The sequence below is a fragment of the Bidens hawaiensis genome, unplaced genomic scaffold (assembly GCF_021521415.1).
Source record: "Bidens hawaiensis isolate Kalapana, Puna unplaced genomic scaffold, B.hawaiensis_p1.1 tig00025990_1, whole genome shotgun sequence".
NCBI lineage: Eukaryota > Viridiplantae > Streptophyta > Magnoliopsida > Asterales > Asteraceae > Bidens > Bidens hawaiensis.
This window is the reverse complement of record NW_027494178.1, coordinates 19,263-42,151: the sequence shown is the minus strand read 5'-3', so window position 1 is coordinate 42,151 and position 22,889 is coordinate 19,263. Positions and strand designations below refer to the sequence as shown.

Below are 22,889 nucleotides of genomic sequence, written 5' to 3'. Positions count from 1 at the left end.
TTCGAGTATCCTAAAAAAAATAAAAAAAATACAAAGCTAAAATTAAAACAACATATTCTTCTTTGCTCGTAATACAAATAATAAAATAATAAACCAACAAAAAAACTTAATAAAACAAATTCAAAAGAAGAGCAAAACTAACTCGGACCGTATTCGTCTTCAGTCGAATGTGATTTGGTTGTTCGATTATGGTTGTTGTTAGTAACTTTAGTTGCTAAGACTTGATCTATTATACCTAATTCAAAACTAAAAATTATTCAGGTTGACCCGAAACTTATAAATCAAACCCGATAACCAACCAGAATTACTTCAGTTCAGGTTTAGGTTAGTCTTTTCCCGGATTTGGTTTTTCAAATCGAGTTAGTTTATGTTCGGGTTTTCTCATGTAAGGTTGAGTCTCGGGTAAAAAAAAGTTACAGCCCTAGCATACCATATGAAGGATTAAAAAAAAAGAGTAAAAAGTAGGAAAAGGAACGAACGGTAGAGATACAAGGACGCCATTAACGCTCGGATAAAGATCTCTCAAGCTTCAATACAATCTCTATATCTATTCTCCAGCGTCCGATCTCTCTCTTTCGCGCCAAATACAAAAATCACCAATTTTACAGGTGTGTCAAATTTCACAATACTTCTGTCCTACTATTGGTGTTTATTATAATTTATGTTATATTGATAACTGTTGAAAGGTTTAGGGTTTAGGTAGGTGATATACAATGGCGGATGTACCAGGGAGTCCGGGTGGCGGTGAACAGAATTCGAACTCCAGGGAGCAGGATAGGTTCCTGCCGATCGCTAATATAAGCCGGATCATGAAGAAAGCGTTGCCTGCTAACGGTAAGATTGCCAAAGACGCTAAAGAGACCGCGCAGGAGTGCGTTTCCGAGTTCATCAGTTTCGTCACTAGCGAGTACGTACGTTTGAGCTAAGTTGCGAATGCGTAGTTGTAAATTTGAGCAAGTAGCTGAAATTAACTGTAATTGGCAAAAATAGTTAGTCTGGTTCCACAACCATTCGGTTATGGTTACGGTTAATGTGTCATTTTTTACTGACTTTAACCAAAACTGAACTGAACCGAACCTTGTTTGTTTGTGTTGTTCACTTGTTCTGTGTTTAATAACCTCTATTTTCATATTTTTATACCTCCATTTATAGATTTGAACATTTAAATTAGGGGTGCAAACGAGCCGAGCTGTACTCGAGCTAGGATTGATAAAAAGCTCGAAACGAACCCCGAGCTTTTTCGAGCTCGAGCCTCAAATAAAGCTTGTTTAGTTATCGAGCCTAAACTCGAGCCTTGTGTGGGAAGCTTGTTTAGGCTCTTGAGCTCGTCGAGCCTTGTGTATTTTTAAGTTTCACCTCTTTTGGACTTCTAGTTTTATATATGAAGTAAACATGTCACATCTGAGCTCAAGCCAAGCTTAGGCTCGTTTATGGTTTTTCTTAAAATATATAAGAATAATAATAAATGTATGCAAGTTAATCGATAAATAATAAACGAGCCGAGCCTAGCCCGAGGTGAAAAAGCAAATCATGGGCCTTGCTCGAGCTCTCGTATATCAAAACGAGCTGAGCTCGAGCCCTCGTATGTGAAAACTAGTTGAGCTCGAGTCTCGTTGAGCTTTGGCTCGGCTCGTTTACAGCCCTAGCTGCAACGTTTATAACAGAGCCTGGAACACCATAACCAAGCTTGGAACCTGCATATTTCAGCTTCGAAAGTTTATAACTGGGCTTAAAACACAGTAACTGAACTATATTTAACCTGAACAAAGGTAAATACACTGGACAATTAACCGAACTTAACCAAAACCAACGGTTAACCGACCATTTGGTTATGGTTCAGCCAAATTGATTTTGCACACCCCTAATGACTACTGTAAATCAAGAAACTTGTAGCAGATTTTTTTTTTGGAAGTTTTCTGAATTGGATTAACTATAAGTTTATTGAAATTTGCATTCTTTGCGCGTTGTAGGGCTAGTGATAAGTGTCAGAAAGAGAAGAGGAAGACGATTAATGGTGATGATTTGCTATGGGCAATGGCTACGCTAGGGTTTGAAGATTATATTGAACCACTCAAGGTTTACCTGTCTAGATACAGAGAGGTAATTCAGTTTGTGGTTACATAAATGTTTTAACTAATGGTAAAAACTGAATGAGATCGTGTGAAAGTGTTGTCTTTACAGTTTAGTGTTCAAATTGCTAATTTGGGGGTTCAAATTGTTGATTTCGTCAGTGTTTTAAGATGTGGAGTGAAGTATCATTTATGCTTTGATAAGCAAATTAACAACTTTTGTGTTTGGATAGAAGCTACCTGCTTATGATCATTTACTTATTCTGGGTGCAATTGATAGTTTGGGAGTTGTTTGTTTAAAATGGTTATCTGATAATGATGAGTAATTGAGTAGTTTACTTTTAAATCCTTAGATAGGAAAAATCGGCAAAACACTAAAATAACTTCTTATCAGAATATTACATTATAAGACCGCATAGGCCAATCCAAAGACTATCTTCTGCATTATGTTTTGTTGCAAGCGGTTATTAAGCAATATTTATAAGCAACTCCAAACATCCCTCTAAATTTAGTAATTTACCATCTCTACAGTTTCAAACAAGTTGTTTTGTGAAAAACAGTGCTTTTATCTTGTAATGTTTCTGTTGGTATCAGCTTCTCAGTTTCTTAAATTTGTTTTTAAACGCGTTTTTTTTGTATTTTCCTTCTTTATGATGTTGGATGCTTATGTGGAATGCTGACTGCACAGTTTGAGGTTGGTGATTCACTTGGCATACTTATAAAAAGCCAACTTGATTTACAGCTTTTTAAGTGTTAAAATAGCTAACAGAGTGGTATATTTTACATAGGGTGATACAAAGGGATCTGGCAAGAAAGATACAGTTGGATCTCAGATTGTTCCAAATGCAGAGGTCAGTAAAAGCACTGATTTTTTTAGCTTCAGTTTCTAGTTTATGCAGGGTTGACATTTCACGCAACACGACACACGACCTAAAAATAGTCAGTTTTGATTTGTCATGTTTAATAAACTGGTAGTATTCGAGTTGACCTGTTTAACTCACATAACCAAACATGGTATGCACAGGTTGAACCTTTTAATCTGCTTAGTTTAAACATAATTTATAAGGTCAACCCGTTTACGACATTTTAACCCATTTATTATATTAGAAATTTCTACCTATTTATGTACCATTAACTCATTTTCAACCCGCTTGACAGCTAAATAGGTTACACTGGCCATCTTTGGGTTACAAATTTTAAGTGTGTCTGGTTTAAGGGTTTAAGGTTGATGTATTTGACATGAATAAATACACGTGTCTTGTTAGGGTTGATCAATACAATCACCCAACTTGACACGATTGCCACCCATTTTTATTTTTTGATCGTTTTTTTTGCTTATGATTTTGCATTGGTGTATCGATATGCAGTATACTCATCAAGGATCTTATACACAAGGCATGAGTTATTTTTAATTAGCACCTTTGGACTTTCAAGTAAGATATATCTTTCTCCCTTGATTAGTTTTTTTCTGCACTCTATTGGCGAGTAAATATTTTGTAATCTCTTGGTGAATTGTTTCATAACTTATCAGTAAATATCAAACTCAAGGCTGGCTAAATTATATGCTTTGTAATCTGTGGAATTATTGGTTGCTCAATATTGGTATAGCTAAATTTTAAGCCTTATGTATAGAGTATTTTGCAGCCGAGGGGACATGACATGATCCGCTTGTTGATGCTTTGTAATCCGTGGAACTATTGGTTAAGAACCATCAAAACCGTATAAGAACATAGATCTGGTGATTTATTGTGGGTAAAGTTTTTGATTTTTTTTCTCACTTTTTTTATGTAAAACAATGATAACATGTGCATATAGAGCGATTTAGGTGTGGGACAAGGTCTCAAACCGAACCAAAATCATGATTTTGTTTTTTCGGCTTTAAGAGACCGCCTGGTTTGGGTTTTTGGTTTATCTTATGTATTCGTTTGGTTAAATTGAGCTTGAATTCCTTGAAATGTTTCTATTTGAATACAAGGCCCAAAGTAATAGAGCTGGTCCAAAACGTTTTGGACTCATAGTCATAATAATAAGTTTGGGTAATGAATCAATAACAAACATTCAAACAAGCCTTCAAGACTTGTGTTTAGATTTTATACATTTTTACTAGGGTATAGCCTGTGTTACACACGGGTGGAAAAACATGTCAACAAACATAATAAATTTAAATAACAAATTCAAGCAACACAATACTTCTTCAAACTTTCAGACCAAAACGTTAACCAATTACATTGTCTAGATATTAAACTTAAAAGTTACAATACGTTAATGTACATTGAACAACCAAAAAACATCAACAAAAGACATAAACATGTTATTACATATTAAACCTCCATCAACTTCTTCAAACATTCTACCAAAGGAAACTCATTTTCCTTCACCACCTGAAAATATAATAAAACAATAACATCCAAATTAAATGTACCATAATAACATATTTAATAATGAGTAACATTTAAACATTAATAAAGTTGTTTTTATTAAATTTTTGTTTTTATTAAAACAAAGTAACATACAACAACAAACAAAGTAAAATGACAAAATAAAACATCTTTCTAACTTAAACCATTAAACCAAAAAGATATATCAATAAAAACATTTTTTGGCCGTCATTTTATACCTAAAAAATTTGATACTCTTTTAAAACAACCCCTTTTGAAATATTTTTAAAATAGTTACAAAATATAAAAAAAATTGGAATTAGTCAACTTCAAAAAATTATGAAATTCTTTTTGATTTTTTACTAATCTTGCAACAAACTTTTAAATCACTGATATTAATATTTTGTTAAACTTGGAAAACTTAAAAACGAATTACAATAAATGAATTTTTAAATAACTTTGGAAAGATTAAAAAATTTAATGTTGACTTTGAAAATAATTAAAGGTGAAAAATACGATACAAAATCAATGAAAACAAAATATAAACGTATAGGAAATAAATTATCAAATATTTTTAGTATTCTTTGAAAACATTATGAAGACTAGACTATCAAATTGTTTGGATGCTATAATTAGAAGATTTATATTATGTTTAAAAAACTTATTAGTTAAAATGGATAAAAATATAATACGTGTTTATTATACATTATTGAGAAATTTAGTGACATTAATATTTTGTGAACACAAATTCAAAAAAAAATAAATTTGAACACACATAACCAAATTTAAAACGGTAAATATAAAAAGAAAATTATGTTTTGGGTGCGGAATCTCATAATCAATTGAATCTACTATAAATAATAACAATAAGAAATTAATATGTGATTAATTTAATTTTTGAAAAACAAAGTGAAATGTATATTAATAATTCGTTGAAAAAATTACATAGTTGTAGCGAAAATATTGAAATTTGGATGTAGTTATGATGGAATATCAATAAAGAATACGATATCGAATGGTAAACTTATAAGTGACCGAAATTTAAGTTTAAATTTGTTCTTTCATGTAAGGATATAAATAATTTGACATATTTCATGTGAATAATAATATTAATAAATTATGAAAAGTTGTCATGTTTAGTAATATTCACCAAATCATATGTGCCGAATAATATTTAAAAATGATGATAAAACGGTTAATTAATTTATGATATATTAACTATTGATTATTAGCAATTATGTCAATTTGAATATTGTGTTTTAAAATAACGCGGTTATTATTTTAGTATTAATTAATAATTACTATTCACGTAATTAAAGTAAGATTACATTACAATTATGGTAAGTATTTTTAGTTTGACAATCAGTTTTTTGAATATTAAAATGATAACTTATTCTAGTTAATGCCAAATAACAGAAATTAAAATCAAATCGGTTCTAATTTTACTAATATGACTAATTAATTTAGAAATAAAAATAAGTTAATATTTAATAATAATACGTAGCTTAATTTAGGAATTAAATAATAATAACAATAATAAAAAAACATAAATTCTTTCCTTAATTATCGTTATTATTGTCAAACCTTTAAAACAAAAATTATATTCAAATAATCATCTCCAAAAATAACCGGTTGATTGTAAAAAAAAATATTATTAGAATGTATTATATAATAGTTTTAATATTTTCATGTTTAAGGTTTTTCCGAAATCAGTTTATATTTAATAATAATGCATTGAAAATACTTTATGAATCAAAAAATAACAATAATAAAAACATAAATTATTATTCATTAAATATCGTTTTTAGTCAAAGCTTTAAATAAAATTTGAATTTCAAATTATAGTCAACATGTTAAATATTAAATTAGATTTGAATACCAATTATAGTTAAATAATAACATATCAACTTAATGTATATTTAAATTTTTAGAAAATTCTAGAATAAATAATATTTGGAAGATCAATATTATATTGTAAGATATATTTTGAATTATTATATAAAATATTATAAAAAATTTAGTAAATTTATAATTAATATTTCTGGAATATAAAGATCAATATTGTCTCCAATCGATTCGATTCCGTTAAATTATATATGAAACAAATAATTTACAAACAAATTTATTAAACATTCAAAAAAATTGTAATTAACAAAATATTAAATCGAAGTTTCTGACTTTTGATAAAACTGAATCAAAATTGGCCAAAAAAAAATCATAAATTGGACGGATATTATGTTTTTTAATATTTAGTAAAGAAAACAATTAACAAATTTGACGGAAAAAAAATCAGAAATTGGACAGAAATTCACTTCTTGATATTTAATAAACAAAACAATAAGAAAGTGGCCAGAAATTAAAGAAATTGGACGAAAATTACCTTTAATATATTTACCGGATGATCTATCTGTTATAATCTTCGTTAATTGACCAAAAATATCGTTATAACATCGTCTATGAGGAACGACCAATTGAACGGAATCGAATCGATTGGAGACATCAATAACCTTGGAAGTGAAGAAAATCATAGTAGATTCAACAATTGTTGGTAAATACTACAGACATTCGATGTTGGATATGAGCGACATAATTAGGGTTTGTATCTTCGTGAGGAGGTTTGAGAGAAAAATGAGTGGTGGAATTGGTTGTGAATTATGAAAATGGATCGGGTATAGTTTTATGTGGACGAAGCGGGTTATTTACGGGTCATGGGTTATAAATATTGTAAAATGGGTCTGTGTGGAGGGATTTTAATATTGATTTATTTTAATGGCTAGAAATTAATAGAATAGGAAATATTACACATGACATTTAGATAGCAACCTATGTGGAGGGCCTAGAATGATGCCATGTGAATAATTCTATTGCTTTAATAGTATTTAAAGATTATCAATCCCGAACATTTTATACATGATGCATGTTATCCACATTAAATGTGTTAAGTTATTCTATGAAGGGTAACAAAAATGAGAACGATGAGAAGAACTTGTAATCACACAAAAAAACCCCTAAAAAGATTTTTTTTTTTAAAAAAATCATAACTCAAAATTTATTAAAAAAACGAAAAAAATAAAAACACAAAAATATTGTCACTGTCTTTCTTGTTCTCAAAAAAAAGAAAAGAAAAAAAAAACAATGGTGAGTGAAAAAAATCATTGTGTCTTTTTGTTTATCATTGTGTTTTATGTTTATTTTTGTCATTGATTGTGTCTTTTTTTCTCGACATTGTGTTTTTTTTCTTGGTATTATGTTATATTATTCAACATTGTGTTATTTTTTGTTCGGCGTTGTGTTATATTTTGTGATCTTTTGTGTTTTTGTAGTTATAATTGTGTCTTTTGTTCATTTTCGTTATTTTGTTTTTGATCTCGGCATTGTGTCTTTTCGTTGAACCTTTTTTTACGGGAATGACAGGGGAGACTTTTTGGTTTTTTATTTTTTTTTTGTTTTTTATTTAAATTTTGAATTACGATTTCTTTTATCATTTTTTTGAATTTATTTTTAATAGTTTTTTTATGTGACCACAAATCCTTCCCACACTTTTCATTTTCATCTCCTTTGTATTTTAACTTTACCCAACTTTAAATACGCACATTGATTTATCGCCTAATGCATATAATCGAAACCAATACTTCAACAAATGGGTCATATAACTTATTTGTCTTAAAGTTTTATGACCAATGTTATCCAAAATCAGTTATAGTTTCCTCGTACTATATAACACAAAATTAAACACATTGTAAGATTCTTGATGTCATTATTTGATTTGTAAAATTTTCCCACGTATTCTAGTTTATCCTAGTTAACACAACTTTAAAAGATTATCAGACAAACTCACAAGAACAGTGACGATAACTAGTGCCGTAGCAGGTCAAAGTTCAAGAATTTGAAATCGTATTTAAAATTTGTGATTATGTAAGTTGGCTTATTTTACATGTTCATGGGTCAAGAATTTGAATTCATATTCAAATATATAATAGTATGTACATAACGGGCAGTTATGACGCACAAGAGCACCAGGTAAGGCATAAAATCACCAATCTCCATTTGGCTCTTTTATCATATATGTTATTCACATAATAATATAGTATAATGTAATATTTTAACATTCAAATTAATAATTTTACGTTATTTGAAGTTTAAACAAATAATACAAGTTTACACTTGTTTTAATGTTAATTAAACTTTTATATTATGTAAGCAATCTGTTATATTTGATGAAATAATAAACCTATGTTTAGTTTTTAAATACTAAATAATGAAGATAAATGTATAAAAGGGTGTGTGTTTTCCATGTCATGTATAGAAACTAGAAAGATTAAAGTTGAGTCTTAAAATGTGTTTTTCCTAAAAGATAACAATAAACGTGTTGGTTGTTTTTTGATAGATGCTTGGTCAAAGTCAAACTGATGCCTTCAATCTTTTTTGTTTTACAAATCTGCCCCTATCTTCGTTCACTCATACAGCTGGCCACGTCTGTGACTGGGGTGTTGGTGTAATTTGTGCAAATGATCCTCACGTGGCTTTCTAATACATGTGTTCCTCCAACACACTTCATTCATTTGATTGCCCCACTAAACTTTATTCAATTACATATGATTAGCTTAGCTTCTCTAATGCGGTTCGTGGTGTCGACAAGGTGAACGAGAGGATGCTGAGGTGGAAGAGAGAGGGTCCTACATAGAGTTGGGAGAGCAATTGTCAGTATAGGCAGGCAGTTCGTGAGAGAAAAACAAACGTTTGTTATAATATAGTGTTCTAAACATGTTTCAATAGAAAGAAAAAAATGTAAAAAAAAATTATCGACTAGCTTTAAAAAGCTAGGCCAATACAAAAAAATCTCCAACTTAGCAATGAGTCAGAGATAAACAAATTACAGACTAAACTAGATCATCCTCTCCATGATCTAACTACAAACTCTCAAGAACACGAAATACAAATTCAAACCCTAATAAATCTAAATCTCTAGAGAGAACATACGAACATATCGTCAAACTTAAAAACATTTCGAATAAGGAGACCCGATACCTGGTTCAACTTAAGCCCATCAGCGTATGTCCAGCTCCAGACTAAGTCCAATCCAGCCTTTGAAGTTACAAGCCAGTCCAGCACCTCTTGAGCCCAACTTATTTTATACCATTCAAACTCATTTTCATGTTACAAAATACCAAAATAATTATATGTCAACTCATGTTAACTTGAGTGACACATGTCAATTCATGTTAACTCGGCACCTATGTGAAATTCGGCCAACATTCTATAGTTATTATTTCGTTTTTAATAATATATGCATACAAATGATAACAGCATTAAAGTAGTACATGAATCATGAATTTAAAGTGAGATTTGGTCTTTAAATTTATAAAATATAATAATATCATATATCTTCTTTAAATCCAGAACTAAAACAGTTTTATATTTATATAAAAATTCATAACCAAATATACCTATTTTAAAAACATGTGACATATACTGTTTCTTTTATGAAAGTTTGAATCATCAGAAGAATTACAATGATAATATCATAAAGAGTACTCTTATCACAAATTATGTTTAGTTAGTAGGATAATTATAAACATTGAAGTGTTATAAACCAATACACGTACAATTAGACCACACGTAGTGGTCAAATTTTCCTCCCAAAACGTGGTCCACAACGAGCTATACACCGCCCTTCTCCCTCGTTTTGGTTGTGAGAGAGATGGTTTGATTATGTAATGATTGCAAGGGGATTTTGAGGCATATTTGTAAAGCTACTGGGTCGACTCGTGTCACACAACCATATATATACTTAGTTACTATTACACGTGGTCTAACATTCAATATATTTTAGAAATTTATGAAATTTAATCATCTATCAAGCTTAGCACCATCTTGGTCTAGCTGTCACCTCTCTCACACACATTAAACACACACACACAATTCCTTCCTTTATATATAAAAAAATATAAATCAATCTTTCAATTGACTCTTCTGATCTCTTCCCTTAATATTATTCCTTCTTTCTATATTCCCATCGATCATCATTTATTTTACATTTACATCAACAATCAATCGGCTAACAAGATATCAATGACAATGATGACCAACAATAACAACAATGCCGGAATAATACTAGGACCGTTTGGTGACACCACGTTGACCAAAGTCTTTGTCGGAGGACTAGCATGGGAGACTCCGAAAGAGACATTAAGAGATCACTTTGAGAAGTACGGTGATATTCTCGAAGCCGTTATTATCAATGACAAAGCCACTGGTCGATCCAAAGGATATGGCTTCGTAAGTATCTATTCTGTTTATATGTTATAATGTCCCCAAGATATATGAATATAATATTTAAAAAATGGTTTTGCTATTTTAAAAGAGTTAAAAGGACTTCTATTTTGATTTTGATGTAAACACTGCTTTTTTAATATTTAAAAATTTAATGTAACGTTTTTATTTTGTTTAATCTTTATGCTTTATACGCATTAGGTGACATTTAAGGAACCGGAATCCGCGAAGAAGGCTTGCGAGGATCCGACGCCGGTGATTAACGGCCGTCGTGCGAATTGTAATTTGGCTTCACTCGGTGCTCGTCGCCCGAGAACGTTAACTGTCACACCGCCGTCGCCACCACCATTGCCACAACACCAGCAAAATGGTAATTTTTCAATTCATTACGTTTAATTATTTTTAGAAAATTAGCTATATTATAAAAACTATCTAGTAAAAACTAAATAAAACTGCGAGTTTTTTTGCTCTAAATCAAATAGTGGATTATTTTTTATTTGATAATGTGTAGGGCCTAATGTGATTGTGGGACCGAGATCCGTGGGGGAGATCATGCCGCCTCCACGTCACGTGCAATGGTACTATCCACCAACGCCTACACCGGCGTCACCTTACCACCACCACCAGACCGCAATGCCTTACTATGGCTATGCCCCGGCAACATATGTAGCTACAATTGATGTCAGTTACAATCATGTAAGTGGATCCAGATCAGTTACAGTTTAGTTATAAATAAATTACAACTGTATAATCAAATTATTATAAAAATTAATATATAATAAATTTTGTATTTATACAGAAATTAGGGTATACAGGTGGGGCCTACATGAGTGGAGGACACTATGTAATGTATCCTAGTCAAGGTGCGCACACATTAATGCCAATGTATCCTATGTATCCATCATTTCATCATCAATCTCAAGCAATGGGCTTACCGGCCCAGTTCTTATCTGCTGGCCCAATAAATGCTGCTCCTGCTATTTACTCAAAGCCCACACAAATTGCTCCAACTCCAGGTATATTAATAATTTAATATTTAATATTAAAATATTTTATTCTGTTCCTGATACTGCTTGATTTTGTGATGTATAATTTATACTGAGTTCCATAACTGCCACTATAAAGTAAACCAAGTTGAAAAGTATATCATATTTATTGTCTGGGTAATGTTTATACTTTTTAATGTTGTGTAAATTAAATATATTATTAAATTAATGTCACATGCAAAGATGCTCCTTTTGGACATAATGTTTTTGATGATTTTGCCAGTAAGGGTGTGGCAGAATCACATGGTTCCAAAGGTGACAATACTTATTTGCTCCAACCTGTCAAACATGATACAAGTTGGTCCATGTATGCTCATCCTTCACTTACACACACACATGACACATGGGGTATCTAAGTTTTATAATCCCTTATTGGTCGAGATTAATTTCAACTCAGAAAATGTTTCCATACAGCCTCAACTTTGAACGTATTTTCCTTTATCAATCTCACTAACTGAAAATACGTTTGAACAACTAACAAGCCAACAAGATTAGTTTTCAGTTAGTGTGGGATTACAAATTTACCGGAGGAAAAGACGTTCAAAGTTGAGAATAGTGTTGTAAAAACCGTTAGGCGCTAGTCGGACGGTGGGGTAGGGGCTAGCAATTAATCGGGATTACTAGGGACTAGTCAAGATTAATCAGATTGGAATTTATATGTACATTTTCAAATATACATACATACTCCAAATTTTATGTATAAAATTCTTAAATTTGACCGATTTTGGACAAATGGTGATTAATCGGCGACAAGTCGTTGGGGTGAATACTAGGGATTAATCGGTGCCTAATCGAGTTTTTTACAACACTGGTTGGGATTGTGGGTAAAAATTTCCTGACTTATGATTAATCCCGGCCAATAACCCTAATTCGTATAATTTGCATAAATGGTCCTTGAACATATATAGTAAAAATTGTTAGTCCCTTTACTTTAAAGCGAAGTTAATTTGATGGTACCATGTGCTATGATAGTTGTACCTTGAGCAGTTGAGAACTACTAATGATACAAGTAACAGTGTGTTTGGCTGTTGAATAGGAACAGTTGGGTGAAGAAGAAGGTGGTTAAAAGTGGCAAATAACAAAAGAGGAGGGGGTAGAGTGGCTTTTCAGACCAAAGTTAGTAAATTTGATCAGCCATGACCAACTCTTCTTTATTTCCTTTTTCTTTTAAAATTTTATCTAATTTACATTATTTTTTTCTATTAATCCTTAACGTATTATTATTATTATTATTATTATTATTATTATTATTATTATTATTATTATTATTATCCTCGTATCTAATTAGATTCATTTGTTTCTCATCATTCTCATTCTATAATTAACTTGTATCTCGCAAGACATTTTAAAATAGGAATTATTGTAATGAATATCAATTAAAATTGATCTTATATTTTTATAGAATTTTGATACATTGACATTTTGAGTAGAAATCTTTAACTAATTTGAAGATTTGTGTGGATCTTTTTATTATTTTAATTGGAACACGTTCAAAATCGTCGATGACATGAATATTACGGAATTGAAGGTACCATAGGTTACACCTATCAGGTTATGAGGTAAAATTTAGTCTGTAACTAATCTTTTGGTTTTTTAAATTTTTATAATCTATCTGGTTAAGTTAGTTGTTTATAAAAGTACAAGTAAAATAAATAATATTGGACTATTTGTTATTAGCTTGAGACCTGTAGAGTGTAGACTAAACGGTTTAATTAAAATTAATTACTTAATATATAAATAATTAAAATACAAATTTAAATATTAAATGTAACATAAGAAATAACATATTAGTATAGATTCTAGTGAGATGTGATTTTATTTTTTATTAAAATGTTCGTAAAATTGAAGGAGATTAGGCTAAGAAATATGTAGATATGTAAAAATTTTAACTAAAAAGTAATTATTCTCAATTTAAATGAAAACAAGAATTCTAAAAATCAAAACTTTGTTTTTTTAATAGGATTGACTTTATAATTCAAAAAGGGTTGTGACGCAACTTGTTGCTTATTTATTTATTTGTCACTTCACTATAAATTTGTAATCGTTTGAAACACTAATTATGAATGAGTTGGATAATAAAAAAAGTTTGAAAATATAATATGATAACCCTGAGGAATCCAGATCCACTGGGCTAACTTAACCCATATACAACAAATGTTACTGTGGAATGTCTTTCTTTTTCTATAAAATACTTAGTAACTTGACAATTTCAATACAAAATGCATACAATTTCAATACAAAATGCATTTGAAGTATAGAATTATAAAAACTTATTTACCGTGTAAAGGGATTAGATGAAAGAAAGAAAAACATTAACGAGTACAACAAAGTGATAAAAACTAAAACATGTAAAAATGTATAACTTCCTTGTGTCTAAAAATAAACTTTTACAGTTAACCCACAATGCCCATCCAACCGGGTCGAATGGGAAATACCCACCTGTCCACCACGACTCCACGTACAAAACAAGTTATATATCCACGTGGCATATATTGCATGAAAACGTGACACGTATACGTTCCCATTCCAAAAAACACTACACTTAACCTTAGAAAACAGTTATAGATCCGTACCAAAAGAAACATCTCTTTATAACCTCAAAACTCAAAAACAAAAAAACATAACATAACAACGGATCATTAACATGGGCACTGAAACATTTGTGGAGATCATACTCGCAGTCCTCTTGCCTCCTGTTGGCGTCTTTCTTCGATATGGTTGTGGTGTAAGTCACATCTCTAATAATAATATTATTTCTTTCATTAATCTTCATTTTAATTTCAGTTTGTTTTATTCATGATTCAAACCTCCGTTTGAATTTCATTCATATTCGTACATTACGTGGTCGATTATGGATCTTGAGTCGTTTTTGGGTTGATCTAGGTTTTTTTTCTTGTTTTTTGTTTTTTTTGTTCAGTGACGAACCCAGGAAATTATTTTATGGTGTCAGTATTATTCGGTACTTGCATACTTTGATTCTAACAACCCGATGTCAAAATTTACGAGTCATGTTACCGATCGCTTTACACTTATTTTTTAGTACTTAGATTAACAAATTAATTAAATGGTTTTATTTGAAAAACATATTTTGGTTTCTGTTAATTACACTTATATAACGAGAATTTATAGGAAATAGATTTAACTTATTTTGTTTATATATAAAACCAATGGGTTGAATTGTTTAAATTGTAGGTGGAGTTTTGGATTTGCTTACTGCTGACGGTGTTGGGATATGTTCCGGGAATAATTTACGCAATTTATGTTTTGGTTGTTTAGAAGTTAATAATTAGTGCAGTGCTTTGGATGGAAGTATTATGAGTTTTGTTTGTCCATAATGTTTTAGTTAATATTTATATGCATGTATGTTAGATCTAAACCATGGTTGCATCTTTATGATCAATGTCATATGTTTACTTGTTCGACTTGTTACATAAGCTTTAATTTCTTTATGGTTTCTTGTCTTCATTAATTGCTCACATATTAACAAACCTAGTTCAAACACATCTACTCGTTTAAGAAAGAATATACTCAAAATTAAGGAAGGAGTGTCTTGAAACGAATGACGTGAAACACGACACAATTTTAAGCGTTTCTGCGTTATGATTATATTCCGTTCCGTCTCATCAATTCAACACTAAGCCTAAAAATTTTATAACCGGTTAACACAACACAATTGATACTCCTATGACACTTGATACTCCTCATGGCCAACATCCTTCACACCTTTTAGGCGTATGATGCTGATGCCATGTGTTATATCTTGTTTGTCTTGGTCCGTCTTGATGATTTCTAGTACCTAAGACGAGTATGAAAAACAGCCCTTATATATATAAGATAAGGGATGCTTGAAGTTTTGATTTACTTGGTGATCTGGAATAGATCCCAAACATCATATGAGCAATTGAGCACCTTTATATAACTCATACCATACGGGCCATCAAGGAGATTAAAAAAAAAACAAACTTGAAGCTTGATGGGTGTTCTCATTTTACAACCACATTTCTTTTGTAAAAAAACTTCTTAACCAGGCGATGTGGGATTGTATGAACTTTCCTAGATGGATAAAATGTAATTTCTGAGGTGAACCATGAAACAAATGCAAGTATACAACTCTTAAAAGTCTTTTAAATTATAACTTTGGTCGCTCTATATACTTTCTTACTAAAGTCTTTTAAATAATAATGCGTTTTATGTGTAATTGTTAGTTGATAATTACATCATCATCTTCATTAGTATGATTATATACCTGTCTTAGTTGTTTGACTTAGTGTCTTGATGACATATTTTATTTGTTATTATTTCAGTTAATTGTTGTAATTATTGTATCCGCATTGAATTGCTTTTTTATTATTGTGTATATCAAATACTTGTGGTTTGTTCACCAACCGTTATGTTGACAAAATATATATATTTTTTTATGCATGTTGCATGTGCATATATTGGATAAAAAGAAGTTTGAAGCTTATAGATTGGATCGTAGGATACCAACGGATATTGTTTTTGGGTTTATGGATGATGCTTATTCGCTATTTTGGAGAACTAATGTGATTTGTTTGAATTATAAATGACCAAATGGCAAAAGACTTCCTTTATGTTTGCACGGTTTTCAATTGACGTCCTTTGGCAAACTTAATAACATAAAACATCCTTTGTGTTCAAAAAACCTTGCACGGTTCGTCCTTTTCACTAACGAGGGTTAGTTTTTCTCGTTAAAACCACTCATGTGCACCTCATGTGAGGGCAATTTAGTATTTTTAACCCCTCGAGGGTTATTTGTGTAATTGAGTTAAAATTTTGGTCAATGATTAAATAAACATTTTTCTCTTTAACTCTCTCTCTCTCTCTCTCAACTAAAACCATCACCAACAAACAACCACCTGCCACTTCCATCGCAGCCACCACCACCACCCGCCTTCACTACTACCTACTGCCACCACCACCCGCCTTCACTATTGCCTAACATAAACACCACATGTCGACTTCCATCACCACCACCGGCCACCTATAACAAACCCTAATTTCTTCCGGCCACTAGTAACAGAGCACCGGTGGTGACGTGACGGAAAAGGGGAAGAACACTAACAAGAATTCGTGGATTAAATCGGGGTATTTTTTTGTAAACCCTAACTTTATGCTAATTTGGGGGGTTTTTAAACCACCGTTGCCGCCATCTCACCGGTGAAAACAGTTTCTCAGTCCCAACAATAGATATTACAATCTAGATTCTCTAACACGGAGCCGATCTCATTCCCAAACCCACCGTCGTAGCCGTCGGAGTTCAGATCAACCACCACTGCCGCCTGCCGGACTTCCTCCACTGGTCGGAGCCGATCTCAACCCCACCACCACCATCGTCGCCGTCGGAGTATTCGGATCTGAACTCCAATACAACCTCGTGAGTGTCATCAGTTGCTCCTCCGTCTTAGTATTCAGATCCACCGTCTACATCATGACCTGACCCAAACCCGCTCCGTGGAAATTGGACAGTGGTGATTGTTTCTGAGGAGAGGGCGAAGATGGTTGTAGGTGGTTGCGGTTAGGGCTGAGCAAAAAACGGTTCGGAACCGTCAGAACCGAGGAACCGAAACCGAACCGGTGCCTTTGAACCACTAATGTGTGTTACCTAACAGTTCTCGGTTCTCATAATTTGCATTAAACGGTTCCCAGTTCGGTTCCAGGTAAAACTGGCGGTTCTTGACTTGGAAACGAAGAACCAGAATATTAAAAACATTTTAAATAAATTTACCAATCCTCATTTTTTATAGAATAATTTATTAACTGGCATCCATTCAATCTTTTTTTAATTCAAATCTTCTTTCTTTACGTTCAAGACCTAGCAACCAATATTAATTTTGATTTAATCTATCAAGGTAATTTAATATAAAATGATTTGATCTTCCATGAATCTATCGTTGCTAATGATTTATTTAACTTCAACAATTATTTTTTTAGTAAAAAATATAACGAACGTTCATTTTGTAATCTAAATTAGTTTTACCGTGAAAGAAGACATACAATTTTATAAACTTGTTTTTTGCAATTTGCAAAATTCGCACAACTCATTTTATAAATAAACGATCGAACCGGTTCTCGCCAGAACCGATTAGCGAGAACCGGCTTTACCGGTTCTGGAACTAAACCGGTTTACTATAATAGGTTTCGGTTCCGGTTCTATTTTTCACTCATTTTCGGTTCCGGTTCGGTTCTGGTTCCGGTTCAGTTCTCGCGGTTTTGAACCGTTGCACAGCCCTAGTTGCGGTGCAGGTCATGGTTGCAGGTGACGTTAACAGTGGTGTTTGTGGTGGTAGTTGGGTGTGCCTGAAAGAGATGTTGTGAATTGATTCATGGTTGTAGAAGTGACGTAACAGTGGTTTTTATTGGATTCACACAAAAGATCTCTTTTATTAAAGTGGAACCAAATGTTTAAAACAATTACAACATAAGTACCTGGAATTTGAAAGACCAATTTGCCCTCATGTGCTTTGCACATGACTATATTTAACGAGAAAAATTAACTCTGTTAGTGACAAAGGACGTAACGTGATAGAGATTTGAAACTTTAAGGGTGTTTTCTGTTATTAAGTTTGCCAAAGGATGTCTATTAAAAACCGTGCAAACATAAAGGACGTCTTTTGCCATTTTGTCATTATAAAATAATAGTTAATGTTATAAGATTATTTAATAGTATCTTGTGAACTACTGTGTAACTAGTTGCACTCTAGTATTTTCGCTGTAGGTTGTGGTATGATAGGAACTCTCAAGTCGAACTCTGAAGTCAACTTGAGCCCAATTAAAACGATATAGTCGGGTTAAGGTAAAGCAAGGAGACTCGAAATTTAAAAAGTACGGCAAAAACAAAAACATAATGGGTTGTTTTGGATGAATAGTTAGTTGTAGGGGTGAAGCTGCACTAACTTAAAAGTAACAAACACATCAATCATATCACAATGCCTGAAATCCAAGAACCAGCGAGTCGTCATCTTCTTCTTTCAACCTAGGGTTTTCAGTCGTCATTCTCACAATATAACAAGATCCGACCCAATTCCCCTAAAATCTTAATCTCCCACTGAATCGTCCATCAAATACATCTTCACCTGATTGTTTCATCTTTGCCCACCAAGTGTTCGATCATTTGCCTCACTGAGTCTTTCAATTAATACTTGCTGGAATTGCTTTTTCCTCTTTCTGGATGCGACCCAGGTACCTGATCTATACTATTAGTTTGTTAATCATTGAATCTTGATTAGTTAAATAGATGCTAAACATATTGCTTAGTTAATTATGGTGATGACTGATGAAGTATGTAATAATCTATAGTAAAAGAAGATAATATTGTGATAGTTTGTATATCAATAGTGGAAATATAATAGGACTTGGGGATTGAGCAGGTTTTGCTTATTTGGAAGATTAGGTGTCGGTATTTGTTAATCACCCCATCGTGTCTAATTCGATACCTGACATGAAACTTGGTTAATCGATATTGACATCTAAATTTCCAAATTAACGATGCATCCTCTTTTGTATACCAACTGTTACAGTATTACATTATTATTCTTTTGCTATGCGTTATTAGTTATTACACTCTTTATTACTGTATTAAACTATTAATGATATCAGTAATCATTTAACATATTTAACATAGAATCTTTGCTAAAAATGTATCTATGATTGGTTAATCACATGTTGGTGCAGGACGAAGCTTTGCTGATAATCTTTGAGCCTGATTATCATCATGGACAATGCTGAGCCCTTCAGTGCCTCAACCGCACCGTTGACATGGCACGACTTCTTGGAACGTATGCGACATCCATCCGCGTCAGAATTTGTCAAATCAATAAAAACATTCATTGTATCCTTCTCAAATAACCCTCCAGATCCTGAAAAAGACAGTGCAGCCGTACAAGAATTCCTTGGCAATATGGAAACTGCTTTCCGGGCCCACCCTCTTTGGGCGGGCCGGTCAGAAGAAGAGTTAGAAAGTGCAGGTGAAGGGCTTGAGAAATACATCATGACAAAATTATTTACTCGTGTCTTTGCTTCACATCCTGATGATGTAAAAGTAGACGATGAACTCTATGAAAAGTTGGCTTTAGTTCAACAGTTCATTCGACCCGAACACTTGGATATTAAACCGACGTATCAAAATGAGACATCATGGTTGCTTGCTCAAAAGGAGCTACAAAAAATTAATCTTTACAAGGCGCCACGTGACAAACTCGTGTGTATCTTAAGTTGCTGTAAAGTTATTAGCAACTTGCTGTTTAATGCTTCGACTGATACAAACGAAAGTCTACCTGGCGCTGATGAGTTTCTTCCGGTTCTTATCTACGTTACCATAAAAGCAAACCCGCCTCAGTTGCACTCAAATTTGTTGTACATTCAAAGGTACAGGCGGGAATCTAGGCTAGTTGGAGAAGCAGCTTATTTCTTCACAAACATGCTTTCTGCTGAGTCGTTTGTTACGAACATAAATGGTGAATCGCTTTCAATGGATGAAGCAGAGTTTCAGAAGAATATGGAATCGGCTCAATCTCTGATTTATGGATTATCGGGTGATTATGATGGTGGTCAAAGCGGTCAAAGCATAACAGAACCGAAGGAAGTCAAGAAGGAAAACAGTAGTACTGTTGCAGTCGAGTCAACAACCGAAGAGTCAATCGTGAAAGACCAACCAGTGAGCAAGATCCCATCAGTTTCAGATTTGGAGACAAAAGGAGCGAGTATGATCTTGAAAGATGAAACGGCTATTAAAGAATTTAAGAATTTCCCGTATTTGTATTCGCGTGCGGGAGATTTGACTGTGGGTGATGTGGATGATTTGCTGAACCGTTACAAGCAACTTGTGTTGATGTATACGAGTCTTGCAAAAGGGGTGGGTGTTTCAGCCTCACCGGTTGAAACCCAAAACAATAGTGTAGCAGTTTCACCGGTTGAAACCCAAAACAGTAGTGTAGCTACAGACGCAGCAGATGAGGGGAGTACAGGGGTTTTCAGTGGTAGTTCTGATTCAAAATTAGCCGAAGAAGTCGTATCTCAAGCTGAAGACAAAGCTCAATAATCGAGTTTTGTCTTTTAACATGGGTGTGATTGGGTTTTTTGTTTTTTGTTTTTGATGATGGATTTTGTTTTGATCACTAGGGTGTTAAGTTTCTGGAGATTAAATCTCAATTGTCGTGTTGTTTGCAAAATTATGCAGGAATACCTTTTTACTTGTATCCACCATTTGTTGATTTACTTGCAGTATAACATAAATAAACAATCAACATTCTCTATCACATAATAAATGGCTTAGAATACTTAGATCAGATGCGTATTAATACATTATTATTTTGGTAACCATGAAAACCGTTACCCGAAAACTCATGGGTTTGTGGCAGCACCCAGCTAACCGTTCAATTATAGTAACACGCATGTACTAGTAACTATGCAAATGAAACAAATGGGAAGGTTTCAAAACACAGACATGCACAAACATATAGTAACACATTAATTCCAGTCATAGTAACAAATAGATACTATATTTACTTTGCAAAACAAACAGGGTGCCAACATGTAGATGCACAATAATTTTAGCCAATGTTTCCACTCGTCTTTCGTTAGTATCAACTAGTCATCAATCACAAACACAGTCGTGTCTCGTTTCTTGAAATTATAGCTTGTAAAATCCACCGCCTATACAAAAACAAAAAAATGAACTGCAATCAAACAAACGTATACAAGAATCCAACATGAAATGTTAGTGAAGTTTCGAGTGTATTGCTGAGTTCAAGATTATAGAAGTCCATCGTGTGCGCTTTAAACAATGGCCCCGCATGCCAAGTCCCCCGACGCAGCTTCAAAAACTTTGAACCCGCGACTTTGAAGACCTGAACACCGTCAACAGCAGGGGGCACGAAAAAGTGACCACTCCGTGCTTTCAAAACATTATCACCCTTGTGTTCCTGATTCGGATCCACAACAGACGGCTTAACAACTCCAAGATACCAACCATCCCCGCCAATCGAACCGAGGCATTGGGTCACATTTGCATGGTGTGTTATGCTGGAAAATTTGAGTGGCTGATCTTGAAGTTGCATGATATGGAATCTGATAGAATACATAAAACAATATTCATTTAGTAACAAATTATTGTTAGTTAATGTTGTAAGAAACCGCGCTTACGACTTCTGCAGGTTGAGATTTTTCTTGTTTAATTACTAATGTTCCGATTGCATTGTTATCAGTTGTTTCCATATTTTTAATCAAATTTCCAGCTAATGTAATCCTTAGATTTACCAATTAAAACTCCAACTGTAACTAATTATAAGCTCCATACTTCAGTTAGTGATACGGTTCGGTTCGGTTCGGTTCGGGTATTAAGTGGTATTGAAAATAAGAGTACTGACCTAGGAGTGCCTTGAGAGAGGTCGAGTTGAGCATCGTGAGGGCCGAAGTCGTCTCCGTCACGGGACGCCTCAATCACCTGACCGAAGTCTTTAAAGCTATCCGTTGTTGCTTCGATCGGTTTCAGTGTCACTACCCTCGGTTCCATTTCACGGTGTTAAGTCAAGTATATGGTTGACCCATACTACAAGACATAACCCACCAAACTTTTTTATACTCTTGGTTTTAGTTTTATTGACAAATCTTTTGTTTGTTTTTTGTTTGTTTTTTTTAACGACCAACTAAGTAACGGTACGCGACCCCCATTGGCTAAAGGTAGCCCAAGCCGGCCACTAGTCTGGACGGACGGAGCCCCTAGCGGTTCACCTATTGAGGGATTCACCGAATAAAACCCGACCCCCACGCCCGCCAAATGGCACGACGGCGAGGAGCCGGTAAAACCTGGTGAGATCAGGACTTGAACCCTGGCAAGCCATGATCATCCCTCACATCCATATAAATTGGTGATAGTGAGGTTTAAACCTCCTACCTCTCACTAGTAAAGTGAGTGCTCTTCCACCACATCCAATTTATCAAATCTTTTGTTTATAACAAGTTGAAACTAACATCAAAAGCTTCTTTTAACTTTTTTTTGTTAAGTGTATATAAAACAATCAAATTATCAGTAGTGTAATTAGTTAATTGTAATATGAACATAAATAAGTCGGGTGTGGCCAATTTATCAAATCTTTTGTTTGTAA

General features: G+C 33.1%; 4 protein-coding genes and 1 pseudogene across 4 annotated transcripts; 4 read left to right on the top strand and 1 right to left on the bottom strand.

Moving 5' to 3' along the window:
- Positions 1-713: 713 nt before the first annotated feature.
- LOC143572677 (nuclear transcription factor Y subunit B-1-like) lies at positions 714-3,732 on the top strand. The gene is made up of 4 exons (XM_077057766.1): positions 714-907; positions 1,971-2,115; positions 2,858-2,920; positions 3,437-3,732. Exons 1-4 carry the CDS (start codon positions 714-716, stop codon positions 3,479-3,481), a joined length of 447 nt encoding a protein of 148 aa, XP_076913881.1. The 3' UTR covers positions 3,482-3,732.
- A 6,568-nt stretch (positions 3,733-10,300) lies between these two features.
- Positions 10,301-12,860, top strand: LOC143572665 (putative RNA-binding protein ARP1). The gene is made up of 5 exons (XM_077057754.1): positions 10,301-10,726; positions 10,922-11,090; positions 11,232-11,416; positions 11,520-11,736; positions 12,783-12,860. The coding sequence occupies exons 1-5, from the start codon at positions 10,520-10,522 to the stop codon at positions 12,800-12,802; spliced, it is 798 nt and encodes a 265-aa protein (XP_076913869.1). The 5' UTR covers positions 10,301-10,519; the 3' UTR covers positions 12,803-12,860.
- A 1,550-nt stretch (positions 12,861-14,410) lies between these two features.
- On the top strand, positions 14,411-15,160 carry LOC143572664 (salt stress-induced hydrophobic peptide ESI3-like). The gene is made up of 2 exons (XM_077057753.1): positions 14,411-14,491; positions 14,959-15,160. Exons 1-2 carry the CDS (start codon positions 14,411-14,413, stop codon positions 15,040-15,042), a joined length of 165 nt encoding a protein of 54 aa, XP_076913868.1. The 3' UTR covers positions 15,043-15,160.
- A 4,315-nt stretch (positions 15,161-19,475) lies between these two features.
- LOC143572678 (vacuolar protein sorting-associated protein 9A pseudogene) lies at positions 19,476-20,839 on the top strand (annotated as a pseudogene).
- A 301-nt stretch (positions 20,840-21,140) lies between these two features.
- LOC143572679 (uncharacterized) lies at positions 21,141-22,297 on the bottom strand. Its single transcript, XM_077057767.1, has 3 exons — positions 22,152-22,297; positions 21,495-21,852; positions 21,141-21,438 (listed from the first exon to the last, which is right to left on the bottom strand). Exons 1-3 carry the CDS (start codon positions 22,295-22,297, stop codon positions 21,373-21,375), a joined length of 570 nt encoding a protein of 189 aa, XP_076913882.1. The 3' UTR covers positions 21,141-21,372.
- Between the last annotated feature and the right edge of the window lie 592 nt (positions 22,298-22,889).